At 34.6% G+C, this 16,684-nt stretch overlaps 1 protein-coding gene across 3 annotated transcripts; it reads right to left on the reverse strand.

Annotated features, from left to right (window-relative positions):
- Window positions 1–584: 584 nt before the first annotated feature.
- Window positions 585–4,607, reverse strand: LOC113314964 (phospholipid--sterol O-acyltransferase-like). Of its 3 annotated transcripts, none has more exons than XM_026563282.1 (7): window positions 4,177–4,607; window positions 3,684–3,819; window positions 2,400–2,577; window positions 1,588–1,757; window positions 1,408–1,484; window positions 966–1,109; window positions 585–866 (listed from the first exon to the last, which is right to left on the reverse strand). In XM_026563282.1, exons 1-6 carry the CDS (start codon window positions 4,420–4,422, stop codon window positions 1,020–1,022), a joined length of 897 nt encoding a protein of 298 aa, XP_026419067.1. In that variant the 5' UTR covers window positions 4,423–4,607; the 3' UTR covers window positions 585–866; window positions 966–1,019. The 3 variants fall into 3 exon arrangements, with proteins under 3 accessions (XP_026419067.1, XP_026419069.1, XP_026419068.1); XM_026563284.1 differs by having other exon boundaries at window positions 2,433–2,577; window positions 4,177–4,603; XM_026563283.1 differs by lacking the exon at window positions 585–866 and having other exon boundaries at window positions 969–1,180.
- Between the last annotated feature and the right edge of the window lie 12,077 nt (window positions 4,608–16,684).

The following is a 16,684-nucleotide window of genomic DNA, read 5'->3' on the forward strand; positions in this document are numbered from 1 at the left end:
AGATTACGAATTTCACATTTGCACAGAAGTGCAGTATTGTTTATTTGATGTTTTTCACATACCCCCACACGTTAGTTAGCTTAGTTCATGGTTAGCCTAGAAATTACCAATTCCGCACTGCTCTCTGTATCTCTCAGTCGAGATGTATTGGTTTCTGGACTGACAAATATGCTTGGTTTAACTGAAATTCCAGGTACCAATTACCCTCATTGTTCTTATGCAAAAAACATCTGGCAGAATATTCTGAGGATTATATCCATGGAAAATAATTTTACTGGTAGCTAATTCTCCAAAACAAGGAAATTGTTAAAAGTATGCTTTACCTGATCGAACCCCCCACCCCACCCCACCCCCACCCACCCACCCACCCACACTATTTTTACCTAGGCAACTCATGATACTGTAATAACAATTTGGAGTAGCTAATTCTCCAAAACGAGGAAATTGTTAAAAGTATGCTTTAAAAGAATGATTCTTATAGCATTTTCAAGGCTAACTATTTCTACCTAATCGAACCTCCCCCCTCCCCCTCTATTTTCACCTAGGCAACTCATGATACTTAATAACAATTTGGAGTCAAAGCCTTGTACCATAGCTCACATGCAAGATAAATAATCGAACCTCAACATTAGCAAGCTAGCATTTCAATGCATACTCCGTTCATTGAATCACTTAAGTTGGATGTACATACTTCTCTAGTTGATAGATGAGCCTTTTGCTGTCTGGATCGTAATCCTCCATTGCTTTGAAAAGAGTTCCATCCGACACTTCTCGAGCAGAAAAGGATAACTGAGTAGGGAGCCCACACTCCATGCTAGAAAGGTTGGACAGAGTTTCTTCTGTAATTGACGGATACGTTTTACCACCTAAAAGTATAAGATATGGAGAAGGGGTCAAAAATGCATTTCCAATGACATAAGAAATCGCTAACTGTCTATTGGTGGAATAAGGCTCAAAAGCTGCACCTCTTTTGGTAGGAATTTCAATATTCACAATATTTGTTGGCCATCCAGAGTAGTTTAGATGAAATTCCATGTCATCACAATGGTACTTATGGTTACCCTTTCCTTTTCCCTCAAAAAAATTCTTCCAATAAACATTATCAGGACCTACAATACTTAGAAAATGGCATCATCCATAGTGCAGAACCAAAAGAGTTAAACATTAATCGCGCCGTACCCTGATATAATGCACAAGCACAAAAGTATGTGTTACTACAAATGTGAATAGCACTTCAGGGTTTACACGTCGATAAGCCAATCGCCAAATAGTAAGCACTTTAGTGGAACAAATTGGATACTCAGACAACCAAGACTAACATGATTATAATATGGATGAGGCCTTAAAAGGTTTAAAAGCTTGCATTTACATGATATTAGAAATTGAAAAGACAGGAAGAGAGGGAACCTCGCTAACTGGAAGGCCAAATGTTTCTCCAGAGAGAGTCGCTTTGACTGCCTCACACGAACCAAGAAGAGGGGCTCCTGAAATTAAATAATCACTCTATCTATAAGAACAGCAAGTAGTGCACACTGAAACTCTAACAAATCTCAATTTTAAGAGTTATCTCATAGAAAAAGAGAATACCAACGGCAAAATAGGCATGTATGTGGTCATCAAACCATTGAAGGTACTGTTTTGGTGCAATTTCGAGCTTTAACCATTCTAAAAAGTAGCGGAACACATTGTTTCCCAGGGAATGGGCAAAAACTATGGAGGGTCCCCCGCGAAGTTTGAGTGCTGTTTCAAAAGTAATCCTGCAATAAGGACAAAACTTCCACGCTAAATCATCATTTACCAAGTAACCACTTGGCAATACATTTAAACCAGATCAAAACTTGAAAACATGATATTAAAGACTGGAATCCAGATATTCGTAATAAACAAAATTTGTAAAAAGGAAGCATGCAATTAGTTATAACTACTTCGTTCATTACGAGGAGAGATATCATATCCAGTCTCTATAAGATCACGCAAATAATAAATGGGCCTACTGTCCTACAGCATTACCAGGAGTGTGCCAGCTAGATGGGAGAACAAATGAACAAGGAAATCCTGAAGGTAAATATTCTTCAACTGCTAACAATAATAGCAGGATAAACGGTAAAAATATGTTTACTGTTGTTGGTAACCTTATAATATGCCCAGCATAAATGCATATCCTTCTTCAATATTTATAGTTTTCGATGGTAACACATGATAAAGTGCTACTGCTTGAATCATTAGTTTTCATCCATCTTATGTTCAAAAAGTTCTTTTAAGCAGAGCTAGAAGTATAGGGTTTGCGAGCTAATATTACTCAGAAGAGAATGACTATTTTGGGTTTTACAAGCTTTATGCATAATTAGTTAAATACCAAAATCGCCAAATATGGTGAAACCAAAATGAATAGCTCGTATACATAAAACATAAAGTGGCAGTTGTGAACAAACTTTAGCTTGTGAAAGTAAAGATCTCTCTCTTCCAGCATTGATGCTGACAACCTCCAATCATATGGAACAGCAATGATTGCATTTGCCTCAATTCCAAACTCAATGCACCATCTAACCCATTCTTTCCACACTGAAGAAAGAGGACCTGGACCATGCATCATATATCAGGTAAGAATAATTCATCAGAGGAAGAGATGTTAACTCTACAGAAACAGGATGTTCTCAGAAGCCTTCACACTATACGAGGAGAAGAAAAATCAAATAAAGGTTAAGAAAATCAAACTTACGGAATGAATTAAACGCACGGAGTTGTGGATGCTTGGTGATAAATGTCAAATTTGAAAAACACAATCTAATTCTAACAATGCCAGCATAGATGTTAACTAGTTAAGAAAAGGAGCTCCTACCGTAACACTTATTGAGAATGCCGCCACAACGCATGGAGCAGGTACATATAAGGTGAGGCTTTCACATTATCCAAAGAGTTGCAGTAAAGAGCTAAATGTTTTCTCCAATGAGTAATAAGGTGGAAGTCTTACAGATAAGCCTTATGCCACCATCCTCGAATGCATCTTAAGATATATCCACTAGTACAAACAGGATCCCATTCGGCTCACTGGAGCCGTTTCTCATGTTACTCATGGCCCCATACCTCACCTTTTGCCTCACTTCCTACTTTGCCCTTTACAACAATAAACTTCAAATGTCGTAAAACATACCTTACTAAGAAAATATATGTGATGGCCGTAAACTAGTTCTAGTTGACTTAAAGATACTCAAAATATGAGAAGAAAGTTTCTGCAAAACTTTGTAAGGGAACTTTGAATTTCCACCTATTCAACCCTTCCTAGTTTTTCACAAAAGAGTAATAATTTGTTGACTGATAGAGAAAGCATACCAACTGCGATCTTCCATCATCTCTTTATCACATCTAATGCTCTCTACAAGTCAAAAGTTTCTACAAGTCCACATCCATTCCACCACACCAAGCAGATAACTATGAAACATTTATTCATTAAAACTTGAAGCTATGACAAACAAGCTACTAGACTTCACTCAGTTAACTTGGAGGTTAGTTGAGTATGTAATGACAATTGAGAAGTTTGTAAAACGAAGCCAGGCAAATTAGTGAGAAACAAATAACGAATTACCATTTTCTGAGTACAAATGCAGATTATATCGACCCCGTAGAATCACAACAACCATTAGACGAAACTGAAGTATTAAACTAACACATTCAAAAACCCTTACCTGTAATGTATCCAGGCTCAAGCTCCGTAATCGCAGAAAGACCACTATCAGGTCTTGATTTGCATTCAGGGTGATCAGTTTGATTGTAAGGGTCTAACAACATACACTTCAACCAACAATTTACCGCAGAAAGAATCTGCACGAACATAAGAACACAACAAATAACCATTATCTTCACATAACCAATCTCACTAGCTATCAGCACATTTGCCTACATGTGTCAACACAAAAGAAACATTCATCAAATAAGAAGAAAACAAAATTTCTGCTTAATGGAGTAAGCTAACTTTTTAGTAAGCTAACTTTTGATGGAGTAATCATTTAATTCTCTTTTGGGTAATGATTAGAAACGCTGTGACATTTTAACCTATTTATCATTATCATTCTCAAAAGTGCCCCTAAAAAGCTAACTTTGTATCCCGTATTTCTCCCTGAAATAGAGTGGAAAATTCAAAGTGCAAAAAATGATAGATAATGAGGGAGTGAGTGTTACTTTTGTGGAGTCAAGCCAGACAGCATCAAGAGGGTTAAAATCGAGAGGAGAGTAAGGGCAATCAAGAATAGACCAAGCTCCAAGCTGTGTTGAAGCGTAACCTGGTATTATTATCCCTGATAGTTTTGAATAATCTCCTGAGAGTCCTCCTCCTTCACCACTAACGAATAAACTTGTTGTACCAATGAGAAATGTAAACACCATGACACTCAGAATACAAGATGAAAATCTTTGAAAGTCTCTCATTTGGGAAATCACTCAGAACGAAAAATGTAGCGAAAGAGATAAATAGGTTTCTCCTGCTTCTGATGGTCGTTCCTGCCTTGTTGTGAAAGACTGATAGTTGGAAGTCTGAAGATGAATGAAGGAAAAAGGTACTTTTTGGTTAGCTGCGATTACAGTTAAAGACCCAACAATATAGGAAAAATGAAGGTGAGCCCTAAATTTTATTTCGATGTTGTATCAAGGTCCTTGAAATCAAGAATAATTACTTTAAAAGGGCGTTTGATTCGTCTCGCTGGCTAGTCTAATTGTGATTTTGCGGACTCGTTTGATACCGAGTTATCTGGGAATGATGCGCTAGTCCAGTGTAAGTGGGGGTGGGACTTGCATCATGTTTGTTATGTGACTCGCGATTTCGAGTTAGATCTGACTCAATACCTGAGTCAGATCTAATTTCTGATTCGGATCCTGAGTCAAGTAATAAAATTCCCCTGATTCATTGGAATAAGCCACTGCCTCACATATCTTTGAGTCAGTTGAGTCAAATCTGACTCAAAATACAAATATATTGAGCTAGATCTGAGTCAGTCGGGTGATTTCCGTCAGATCTAGATGAGTCAGTTGTAAACAAACAAGATGCCAGTTGGATTTGACCCATCCAATTCATGTCCAACCCGAATATCGGGTGGGTATCGGCAAGATTGTGAAATCATGAAATGAGGAGCGAATTGTTTTTCAATTTTAAAAATCGAATCCTATATTGAATCGTGAATGAGAGATTCATGTTTGATTATTAAACCACCATATTTTCAATTATACTACATGGTAAATTAAAAATAGAAATATGCATATAAAATTAAAGTCGGGCCATATGTAATATTTTAATGCCATAAAATGAAAAGAAATATATAAATACAGTATAAGCTCGTTATTTTCGAGGAAACAAGTCGTAGCATAGTGGATGAAGTCTAGAATCTAGAAGACAAGAGGACCGGAGTTCGAAATTCTCTGGTGTTCATATTTTCATTTCCAATTTTGGGAAGATGCAATTCTACTTTGAGGTTCAGATCAAAATTTTGAGTATGTTTGGGCACAAATTTTAGGAACCCGAGCTAACTTGGGACAAATAGGCACACATATCTCTAACCCGAACAACCAACCTTACCTGAAGAATTATAATATAATTATATAAAAATATTTTTATATATTTAGAAAATTTTAGTTTTTATTCCCGAGTCTAACAAAGAAATAAATTATATGATTTCATTGAGAACTAATTATAAAAAGTTATATGGATATGAGCAATTTTAAATTAATTAGACATTTAACATAAAAGTGAGTAATTTAATATAATTGTTACTAAAATTTGAGTCAATGTATATGTACCGCTTTGAAATCGGGATTCACATTCCGACCCTCCTAATTGGTCCATCAAAATCTCTAAACCACCTATCTTTTACCTTTTTTTTGTTACTAAAGTGTGACTTTGTGCACTCACTGTTTAATGAGAGTGCATATTCCTCCTTTTCTGATTGGCCATTACATCTAACCGGCTTTGTATTTTCTTTATTTTTCTATGCTTAGAATTAAAATTAGCTTAAGTCAAAAATTCGTCTTGGTGATTGGATAGGCAGGGTACCGTCTTCGTTTATCTCGGTTCACTCTTTTATTATTGTTCGCTTAAGTCTCTCTTACATTTCCTCTCTTGTCTTTGAATCTCTATCGTCTATAATCTAACGCAGTATGTCTGAATAAATTTATCAGAGCATGTTTCTGTTTATTAAATCTCACCAAAGAGAACTCAAATTCAATAACCATTATATAATTTATTTTGTGGACAAATAAAAAATGTTAGAAACTCGATTCACTGCTTAAATCATTAGTTTTAGTTAGTGTTAGGATTATCGTAGAAACTGAATTTTTTTGTTTAACAATCGGCATAAGAAGATTAAATGTATTTTTGCATGGGACTTAAGAAGATTAAAGGCTTAATGGATTAAGATATAATACGATGAAGGTAAAAGTTAATTCAGATTTTATAGTTTTTACATTTGAAAAATTATGGTTTTCGATAATTCAGAGGAAAATAAAGTAGTAAATGATCTCAAGAATGATTAGATAAAATACCACCAACCACTTATAATTGAAATATGTACCCCGATTGATGATCAAGAAAATATCTAAAGAAGTAAACTAATGATAAATAAACTATCAAAAGAAGTAAAATAGAAAAAGAAAAGAAATAATGGTTGTATTCAACTTTTACTTCTACTGATATTTTGACATATAAAGTAAAGTTGTAGTTAATACGCATGGAAATTTGTGATTTAGAAACAAAAAATGTAAATCAGAGGAAAAAACGTGCACTCCGGTTAAAACAGAATGCACAAAGTCAGACTCGTTGTTTTCCTCATTTTCCACCCTCATTTTTTTTAGAAAATCAATCTACTTTTCAAAAGTCAAGTTAATTATGACTATGATCATCTTCTTCTTCATTTAAACAAAACTATTCGAAAAACATCAAATCAAATCTTAGGTTAGATTTCGATTAATTATCATAGTAACCTATATCTTTATATTTTATCATTTAATTCGTTGATACATATACAAATTAATCGGCGATGAATCAGTAAATGACTATTATGGAGGATTTCATTATTTTAAATATAGGGAAAAATATCCAAACCCTAGATCAATCGAATATCCAAGAAAATTATATTAATTTTATTGGAACACCCTATGGTAACTGATCAAAATATTTAGTTTTTTTTATTAATAAGATGAGGAATAATACTTAGTGTATTAATTAAGTAATAGAAGTGTATGCTTCAAAAAAAAACTAATAGAAGTGTTTTTAATTTATTGAGCAATAGTTTTTATACGTAGAAACTTTGATGTATAAGAAGTAAGAACAACCATAGTCATCTAGAATACCACTTTTTATAACTGTCACAACTGTCCATATGTCGACGGCTATAAAAATTTGGATATTCTAGTATAATATTACAAGTCGTCGTTTTTTTTTCTTCCGAAGACTAAGAACAATTGCAGTCATGCAACTAGGAGTGTTAAGAACTGTCGTAGTCGCCTATACTCAGACGACTATAAGATTTTATATTCCTGGGCAATAAGATTCTTAGTCGTCCTTTTTATGACGATCCAGAACAGACGTAGTCAAGGTTAGGACTGTTTATTTTAGTCATAATCGTCCATTCTTAAACGACTACAAAAATTTATTCTCAAACAAATTTGGTAAAAACAAAAGAGAAGATGCTTGAAGGTGTGCTATGTTATGATCCTTATGGAGATGAAATAGAAAAGGTGGTGGTCGGTTGGTGGAGATTAAAAGAAGAAGTAAGTCTAAACTTAGGGTTTTGGGGGTAGTTTTAGTTTATGAGTGTAAATAAAAAGTCAACATGTAATATTCAGGATTTTTGAAAATTTATTTGGGAAGTATATAGGATAATTGGGATGGAGAATAAGAAAAACGGGAGCGGAAAATAGGGAAAACCTTTTGTTAGAGCATAGCTCGGTTGAACTCACCAAGCGTTGGTATGTCGAGTTTGGTTGTCATATTTTAGTATCAAAACTCATCTAAAGTCGCTTGATTAAATACTAGAGTCAACTTCGTTTAGGTTAGACTAGAAAGTCTAGGAATGTTGAGACATACAAGTATTACTCTGAAGACCTGAAGAATGAGAAGAAGTAACGACTAAAACGACGACATCATCCTTCCACTCGAGGTTAATAATATTGACTTGAACTTGTTTCATTCCTAACGTATCTTTCAAGTTATGCTATATTGAAAACATAACATGCGAGGCTGTATATACTGTACATATTATATATAATACTCTAGTGAATAAACATGATTATAATAGTATGATCATAGTATTAAGGAATTATATTACGAAGTATAGCGCTTATCTTTTAAACTTCGTAGATATGACATCGACATAATCTTGTATGTAGTTTCATGATTATGTGTATGGGTTAATGGTGAAGATTTCATCCTAGGAAACAACATTTGTTTAAAGGAAGTATGTTCATGAACTTGTTTCATGAATCGAAAGGGAAATCAATAGGTATATTGGTCCAACTATTCATTGCATATTCTTTGGATGACCAATATGTGTGAGTTGGTAGAACCGATCTTAACACAAGTTATATGTATATTGGTATAATTGATCACAATAGCTAGACTTATGATTTGGTTTGACCGGTCCTGGTAATTGGTATAACCGATCCTAAGTAATCACCATGAGATGGTATGACCGATCATTGTAATTGGTGTGACCGATCATAAGTGGTTGTGTGACCGATCCTAGTGACTGTTGTGACCGATCACAAGTAGGTACCATGTTTAGGTAGAACCAATCCTAGTGATTGGTATTACTGATCCAAGCCCATGTATGTGACTTGGTAGGACCGATCACAACTAACCATTGTGACTTGGTATGACCGATCACATAGTAGACTTGGAATTCTGGTAGAACAAATTCTAAACTTGTTTGGAAGTGTGGTAAAGCCGATTCCAAGATGCAAATCCATGTATATTCTGAATAAGAATTTGCTGAATAAAGATGTCAACATACTTTGAACAAGAGCAGTAACTCTTATCATTTATTATTCAAAGATATTCCTTGGTACTCAAAGTGATCTTGTGCCGAAATAAATTAAGAATCTTTTAATTAATGTTTTTGGTTTTATATGCTTTAGTTACCAGCAATTAATGCATATCTCTAGAGAATAGAAATTAGTAATGTGCATTTACTAATTGGAGATTTTATATGAGAGATTTCGAAAATATTGGACCAACATTTATTGGAATTAGGAAACCCGAATATGGGCATTCATTGCATATCTTGAGAATATTTCCCGTTTTGGAAATTCCTTGGTGTCCAGACATCCTTGGTCTATAAATACCAAAGTTTGCATTTCTAGCAAACTATCCTAAGAGCCAGGCAAACTTCATCACTTGTTATTTCTGGTGGAGCCGTCTATTCGGAGAGGAAAGTATCCTAATTAGGTGAAATCTCTTACGACCGCTCGTTTAGAGACTTCTGTGGGATCAAGAAGCTCTACGAGCACCGTTGGTGGATGATAGACGCACTTATGTATCTATTTTTCTCTCAATTGTATATGTTGTTAGTGCTCGATTTTGTATTTATTATGGCTTTTTGTGTCTTTGCAGGTGTTTATGGAGAAATAAGCTTTTGTGGAGAAATTGGCTCGAAAATTGGTATTTGCACTCCCCGGGAGGAATTACCAAAAGCACCCAAAGGACGCGTTACCCAAGGGAAATGATAACCCCCCCCCCAATGGATAAGGGGCACCTCAGTTGATAAGGGACAACTTAAAAGCGGGGGTCTAACAACCACACCCAATATTTCGCTTAGCAATCTGTATGGACTAACTCCAATATACTTTTAAGAGAATCAACTAGACAGTCAGACTCAATCTTATAAAAAGTATATCAATGAGTTATATCTCAATTTCTCGATTCAATACTTACTCAATCAAATAGAAATCTGCGAGTCTAATTGAATACAAGAGAAATCACTTGAATGGTACCAAAGAACAATGTTCAAGTATCAATCAATTTCCATCAATAACCAAAGGTTGGATTTTCCAATTGATCGATTCAACGCACAACCTGTGATATTTCAATTATATAACAAAATATAATGCGGAAAATGAATAACACAGACACCAGAAGTTTTGTTAACGAGGAAACCGCAAATGCAGAAAAACCCCATGACCTAGTCCAGATTGAACACACACTGTATTAAGTCGCTACAAACACTAGCCTACTACAAACTAACTTCGGTCTGGACTGTAGTTGAACCCCAATCAATCTCACACTGATCCAAGGTACAGTTGCACTCCTTAGTCTCTGATCCCAGCAAGATACTACGCACTTGATTCCCTTAGCTGATCTCACCCACAACTAAGAGTTGCTACGACCCAAAGTCGAACACTAGTGGAAAATAGAAATAAAACCACTGTCGGGACAAGAAGTTATATCGCTAAAAACGACTGTGTCCATCAGCAGTAATCTAGAAGTGGTTTTTTCCAAAACGACTGTGTCTGGCAAAGGTTGAATTCTTTAAAAAAACTACTTTCTTCAACAGTTGGATGACAAGTACTGATAGACACAGTAGTTTTTATTGAAGATATTTTATAAAAAAAAATTTGATATTGATTCAGCTGAATCAACTGAATCAAAAACTAAAAGCTGAATCACAATTAAATTAATAATGAATTCAAAACTGAATTTAAACTTAAAATTGAAATTGATAATGGCATTAAAACTCATTTTATATTAAAATATGTATTTAGTTTACAGTTTCAATTAACAAAATTACTGCAAGTTCCAAGTCTGAAAACTTCTAATACTAAGTTGGAGAACCTTAACCTATATTCATATTGCAAGCTTAAGATAATGAATTGGCTTAACTAAGCAGCAAGGTTCTACTATCAGTTCATCATAATCTTCCTCTGACATCCAAGAAGCTCAAAAGCTATTCACCATGACTCTTTTTATCTTGTCTTGCAGCAAGCTTTGACTACTATACAAATTCTATCGTTCTTTCTTTTGTAGCTCCACAACTCAGTTCAGTAGAAGGAAATTTTCAGAACCTGCACATTTTCAGCTTAATATTTATGAACAACATACACAATTTCAGAGTTTAAATTCTTCAAGGTTAATGTTCATAGATACATGTTTATGAGATAATCCAAGATATATGCTTATGAGCTATATCAGTTCATGGAGAAAGATCAAAACTCATAGGGCCGGATGTAAAACAGTTAGCTGCTAATACTTATCTGAAGTTATAATGGATCTTACCAAAAAGCGCAGAGATATCAGATTTTATGTTAAATCTACCTGAGTTCTTGTCGAGCTCAAATGCATAGATTTTCATACAGATATTATGTAAAGGGTTGAACAAAAATAAATGGAAACTTACCTTTGAATTAGTGGTTGTTCAAAGATGTTCACGATTCTGCAACATCCTTTTTCCTCATTGCAACTACTCTCCATTCAGAGTTCAGATATTGTTCAACTCCAACACTGAAACAACAAGGAGGTTTAAGGATACGATATGATATATTCTAGGTAGATTAAATAACACAACAATTCTAATGGTATGCCGGCTAGGAACCAACAGTCCATTTGTAAGTAGACCATGCTTAAATTTAAACAATGCAAATCTGGTAAACCATTTGCCAGCATATACACATTTAAACTAAAACTGCATTCTGAAAACCAACAGGGGTGCTGAAATATTTTAATTGGGTGGCTTAGTTTCAATGAGAAGTTGTCAACCTGCATTCTTGTACAAGGAAGAATCCTTAGAGTCTCCCTTTTTTAGTTAACAAACACGATAAAAAAGACATGCAGAGAATTGAATATTTATAAAACTGATAAACTACATGTTCTTTAATATCAGCGTAATTCTTCTTACTTCAAACCTCTCTTGAACCTGCACATGAAGTGACCAATTAAATTGCAATACCTTTCATACCAAATCAACCTGCTCTGCCAAACCTGCAAAGAGATACTACTAAGTTATATTGAACTCGTAAAGTACTACAATGTCGTAGAAACAAAGACCCATTTAAGTACAAACTTAAAGGCATGAAGAAGAAACAAGAGATCAGAACAAATCCTGTGTAAGTAAGTATCAGCACAATCAGGCATATCATAATTGATCACAATATTGACGCGTTCAATGTCTATTCCTGTATTAACCAAATCCTTGAAACCTTTATAGCGATTCAACCTATGAAATGTAAAAAAAATCCACCTTCAGGGTATGCCTTCGCTTTTCTTAGTGATTTAATCTTCAGCAGTAAAGGCAGTATTATGTTGACTTAACCATAAGATTATTTTAAAATAAATTACAGTAGTATACTTGTACATTAACCAAATCCCTAGCAGATTCACTAGGCACTTGCACCTTCATGCATAAATATCAATGCAACAAGACAGAATGTAATTAGATAAAATATAAGAAAAAAGAGAATGCATACCTTTATTTCTGGGACATTCCAGAATGGGTGCAAATTGATGGGAAGTTGCACTGAACATGAGGCACTCTTTTTTAGTAATTCCTTGTGGGTCTTGATGCTAAAACTACCATTGAACACAACAACATTAGTATCAGGCGGGGTAAGTGCTGAACCGCTCAAACTCATGGAAGATCTCAACTTTATATATAAGCATCAACATAAAATGATCAAAATAAAGTTTAGTTGCAAACCTTGTAATCCAACCTGGTGTGGGAACACAAAATTATAACAACAACTTATCCAGCCACATGCTCAATTTGCTGCAGTGTCAAGAGGACAAAGACAATAGTTTTTCCCATCCCAGACTTTGCTTGACAGATAACATCCATAACCAAAAATAGATTCATTCATGTTGAACTGATTGACAACCAAAAGTTCCAAAGGATTAGGCTCTTCCATAAAGAGAAATACAATACCAAAGAAGTCCAAGTTTTTAACTAACAAAAACTATCTTTGGGACAGCACAAAACAAGCCTCGGTATTACTACTAAACTGCAAACTATCTACAGTGGAATTGTTCCTTTGTATAGAACACAAAATCACACAACAAACGAAAAAGAAAAGAAATGGTCACTATAACTAGAAAGATACGTGGAGTCATGGAGTAAGCCTTATTTAGATCTAAACACACTAATAAGGAAACAAATAAAAGTTGAAGTTCTGAGGAAGTTATCTAATACGAACTACCTTTAATTATTCAGTTAATAGATATAGACAATTTAATTTAGCTGCACATAACACCAAGATAAATACAAGGGATGAAAAACCATATTTAGATGAGAGAAACCTCAAGGGGAGTTGAAACGACTAAAATATATATGATAGCTTGTTCCTCACCACTGTATTCTGGACATTTACCATCCCTATGAAAATATAGTGCAGCAAAAATATAAAAGGTTGATTACTAAAGATCCCAGAAGCCTTCATTACTCTTTAATTTACGTTAAATCACAAAACTGCCTTCAGATCTTGTGGCGTGAACTATATGGGAACAAAAATATTATATGATCAAAGCAACTCTCTGTCCCACAACATGAAGACTTATATCTTCTCAGTTAGTACCTAGTTTTGATATTCTGATGAACCAGACGAAATCTTTCATACTATGAATTTTTCACCAACACAACATAAAAATTCATAGATTCATATACTACCTGAGCAACCTTCAAGTCTCCAACTATCCACACACATGAACGAAACAACACACAACATGACACAATTATAAATCTGTGCACACAATACATGTAAGTGATAAAACTACTGAAAATAAAGTGAATAAAAATCAGTTGGATATATGCTCAATCCCAAATCGACCACTGCTTTAATAAAAATCTCTGAGTCCAGAACTGTACATTCCAACATACCCCCTGCACTATTACGAAAGATTCACATTAGCCTCAAACTTTAAACCTTAAAATTCCATACATACTACCAGAAATCGAAAAATAATTCCAATTTCTAGGGCTTTAAGAAAAAACCAAAAACATAATCAATCTCATAAATCCAAAATCATATCAATTTCACTCACAAAATGTAATTAACTTTCAGAAATCCAAAATCAATATCAATTTCATAAAAAAATATTTCTACATTCCAGCAAAATCAATCAAAATACAAAAGTTACATCAATTTCGTTAGAAAAATTTCTCAAATCTAGGGTTTTGAAAAACACCCAAACAAGCTCAGTCTCAAAAGACCATTCAAAAAACCAAATCTAAGAACCAAAAACAGAAACTAAAAAAAACCCATAAGTAAAACCTATTCATTATAGAGAACTAACCTCACGAAACAGATAAATTTTTCTAAGAACCCAAGATTTCTTCACACAAGATACATATGAGAGTTTCATTTGTGATGGATCTCTTTGAAGAATAAGAAGAAGAAGAAGAAGAAGAATAGGAAGAAAAACCTAATATTGATTCGTATGTGATTTATTGTTATGATTGAGAACGAAAATCGACTGAAACATAGAATTCTGAGAGAGGGTTAAAGGAAGAAAGAAGGAAGGAGGCCGAAGGAGTAAGACCGAGATAGAGATAAGATAAGAGACAAGTTTCTTTGCCTCACATACGTTTTTCAACTCCAATTAGAGCTTTGTATTTTTACAAATATACCCCCTAAAAAAACAACTGTGTCAGAGAGAAGGTTTAGTAAAACAACTGTGGCTCACAGTACCTATAGTTACAGCTGCACGGAAACAGTGGTTTTCGTGAAGACCAGAAAGTAGTTAAAAATGCATTTTCCACTAGTGGAAGACTTTAATAAACAAATCTGTATCACACAGAAAAGTCTACAGTAATAGATAAATCTGTCTCCCACAGAAATACCTACAATTTTTTGTTCTGTCTTTTGATAAATCAAGGTGAACAGGAACCAATTGATAACCCGGACTTATATTCCCGAAGAACAGCCTAGAATTATCAATCACCTCACAATAATCTAAATCGTATGATGGCGAAACTAGATATTGTATAGTCACAAACGATGAGAAGAAGATGTTTGTGACTACTTTTTTATCTTCCCTATCGGAGAAATTAATCTCAATCCAATCTTACGATTGTACTCAAACACGATAGAAACAGCAATATCAGATCACGCAACTATAGAGAAAATAGTTGGGTCTGGCTTCACAATCCCAATGAAGTCTTCAAGTCGTTAACCTATAGGGTCTCGATAGAAACCTAAGGTTAAAGGAGAATCGACTCTAGCTTATACAACTAGTATCACACAGGAGGTTTGGGATTAGGTTTCCCAGTTGCTAGAGTTCTCCTTTATATAGTCTTCAAATCAGGGTTTGCAATCAATTCTACCTTGGTAACAAAGCATTCAATATTCACCGTTAGATGAAAACCTGATTAGATTCAAACTAATATCTTTCAACCGTTAGATAGAATCTTAACTTGTTATACACACATGAAATGTAACTTTATTTAGGTTTGAGTAACCGTACCTAAACGTGTACAGTCGTTGGTTCAACAGTAGTTAACCATAGGTTAGCCATATGAGCACTTTCATATCAACCTTATTCTTCTTTACCACAACTAGTTCCAATGACTCAAATGAACTAGTTAGAGAGTTGTTCAATTGCTTACATCTCATAGAAGTATACAAGACACAATCGAAGAAAAAACAGTTTTGATTCACTCGAATCGATTCATGAACATTATAGCCACGGTTTGCAAAGATTGCATTCCTCAAAATATAAATGTCTTAGTTCACGAATTAAACTGTTTTTAGAAAATAACCTACTTAAGTACGCATACTGGTACGTGTACTTAAGTACCCGGAATAAGTTTGTTTTTAGTTCACAAACTCCAGCAGAAATTCACGAGATGTGAACTTCCGACAGTACGCGTACTGGTAGGCGGACTTTAGTTCCGGTTATCCTGAGTAGCAAAGTACGCATACTTTGGTTCAAGGATATTGAACTTACATACATATGAGTTGTCTCACAATGTTTATATCCAACCATGGTTATGTATTCTAAACTCTCATTTCAATCATTGAAACATTCTTAGAGAACATTATATAGTTGTTGTTCACAAACTATTTTTCGTCAAAGCGATTTTCAAGTGATTGATACTAATATGACTTTCGTCACTAGTAAAGATGAACTTGGCCAAAGCGAAAGCTTACCAACACATATTTCGAGAAATAGATAAGCGAGATAAACTCAGCTCGAAATAGCACATGTGTATAATCATAGTCTATATAGCAATACGACTTTTGTCTCAAGATAGGAGATAAAGTAGACTTTTGAGTGATAGATAAGTTCAAGTCTCCATATACCTTTTTGTCGATGAAGTTCCACCAGTTCCTTGATTAGTTCTTCGTCTTTGCATGATGAACACCGTGGAGTCCAGAGCTCAACTATACTTTCTATCCTAGTCCCAGACTTAGCTATTAGTAGACTAGAAATCAAGACTTATAGTTTTGGCAACTAAACTTGACAAACAAGCTTGAGATAAAAACGCTTGCGAGTTCGGCCAAGCAGTGCTCTAACAATCTCCCCCTTTGTCAATTTTAGTGACAAACCTATCAATACATATGGAATACAAAATAAATAAACTTTGCAGCTTATCTTCCACATGCATGATCTCCTTGGTTCTTCAACATTACTCGAAACCTTCGTCACTTCCAAGTACTCCAATGATTCCAAAGGTTGTAAGTTCAGCTCATCGTTGTTGAAAATCCGTAGCCATAACAA

The sequence above is a fragment of the Papaver somniferum genome, chromosome 10, assembly GCF_003573695.1.
Source record: "Papaver somniferum cultivar HN1 chromosome 10, ASM357369v1, whole genome shotgun sequence".
Lineage (NCBI taxonomy): Eukaryota > Viridiplantae > Streptophyta > Magnoliopsida > Ranunculales > Papaveraceae > Papaver > Papaver somniferum.

What these genes read in the sequence shown, in the direction of transcription:
- LOC113314964 (XM_026563282.1), bottom strand. Translation starts at nt 4,422, where the DNA reads ATGAGAGACTTTCAAAGATTTTCATCTTGTATTCTGAGTGTCATGGTG. An exon ending in TCTGGCTTGACTCCACAAAA is followed by an intron (nt 3,820 to 4,176) that starts GTAACACTCACT and finishes ATGTTCGTGCAG; the next exon opens with ATTCTTTCTGCGGTAAATTG. An exon ending in TTGGCCTTCCAGTTAGCGAG is followed by an intron (nt 1,110 to 1,407) that starts GTTCCCTCTCTT and finishes TAAGTATTGTAG; the next exon opens with GTCCTGATAATGTTTATTGG.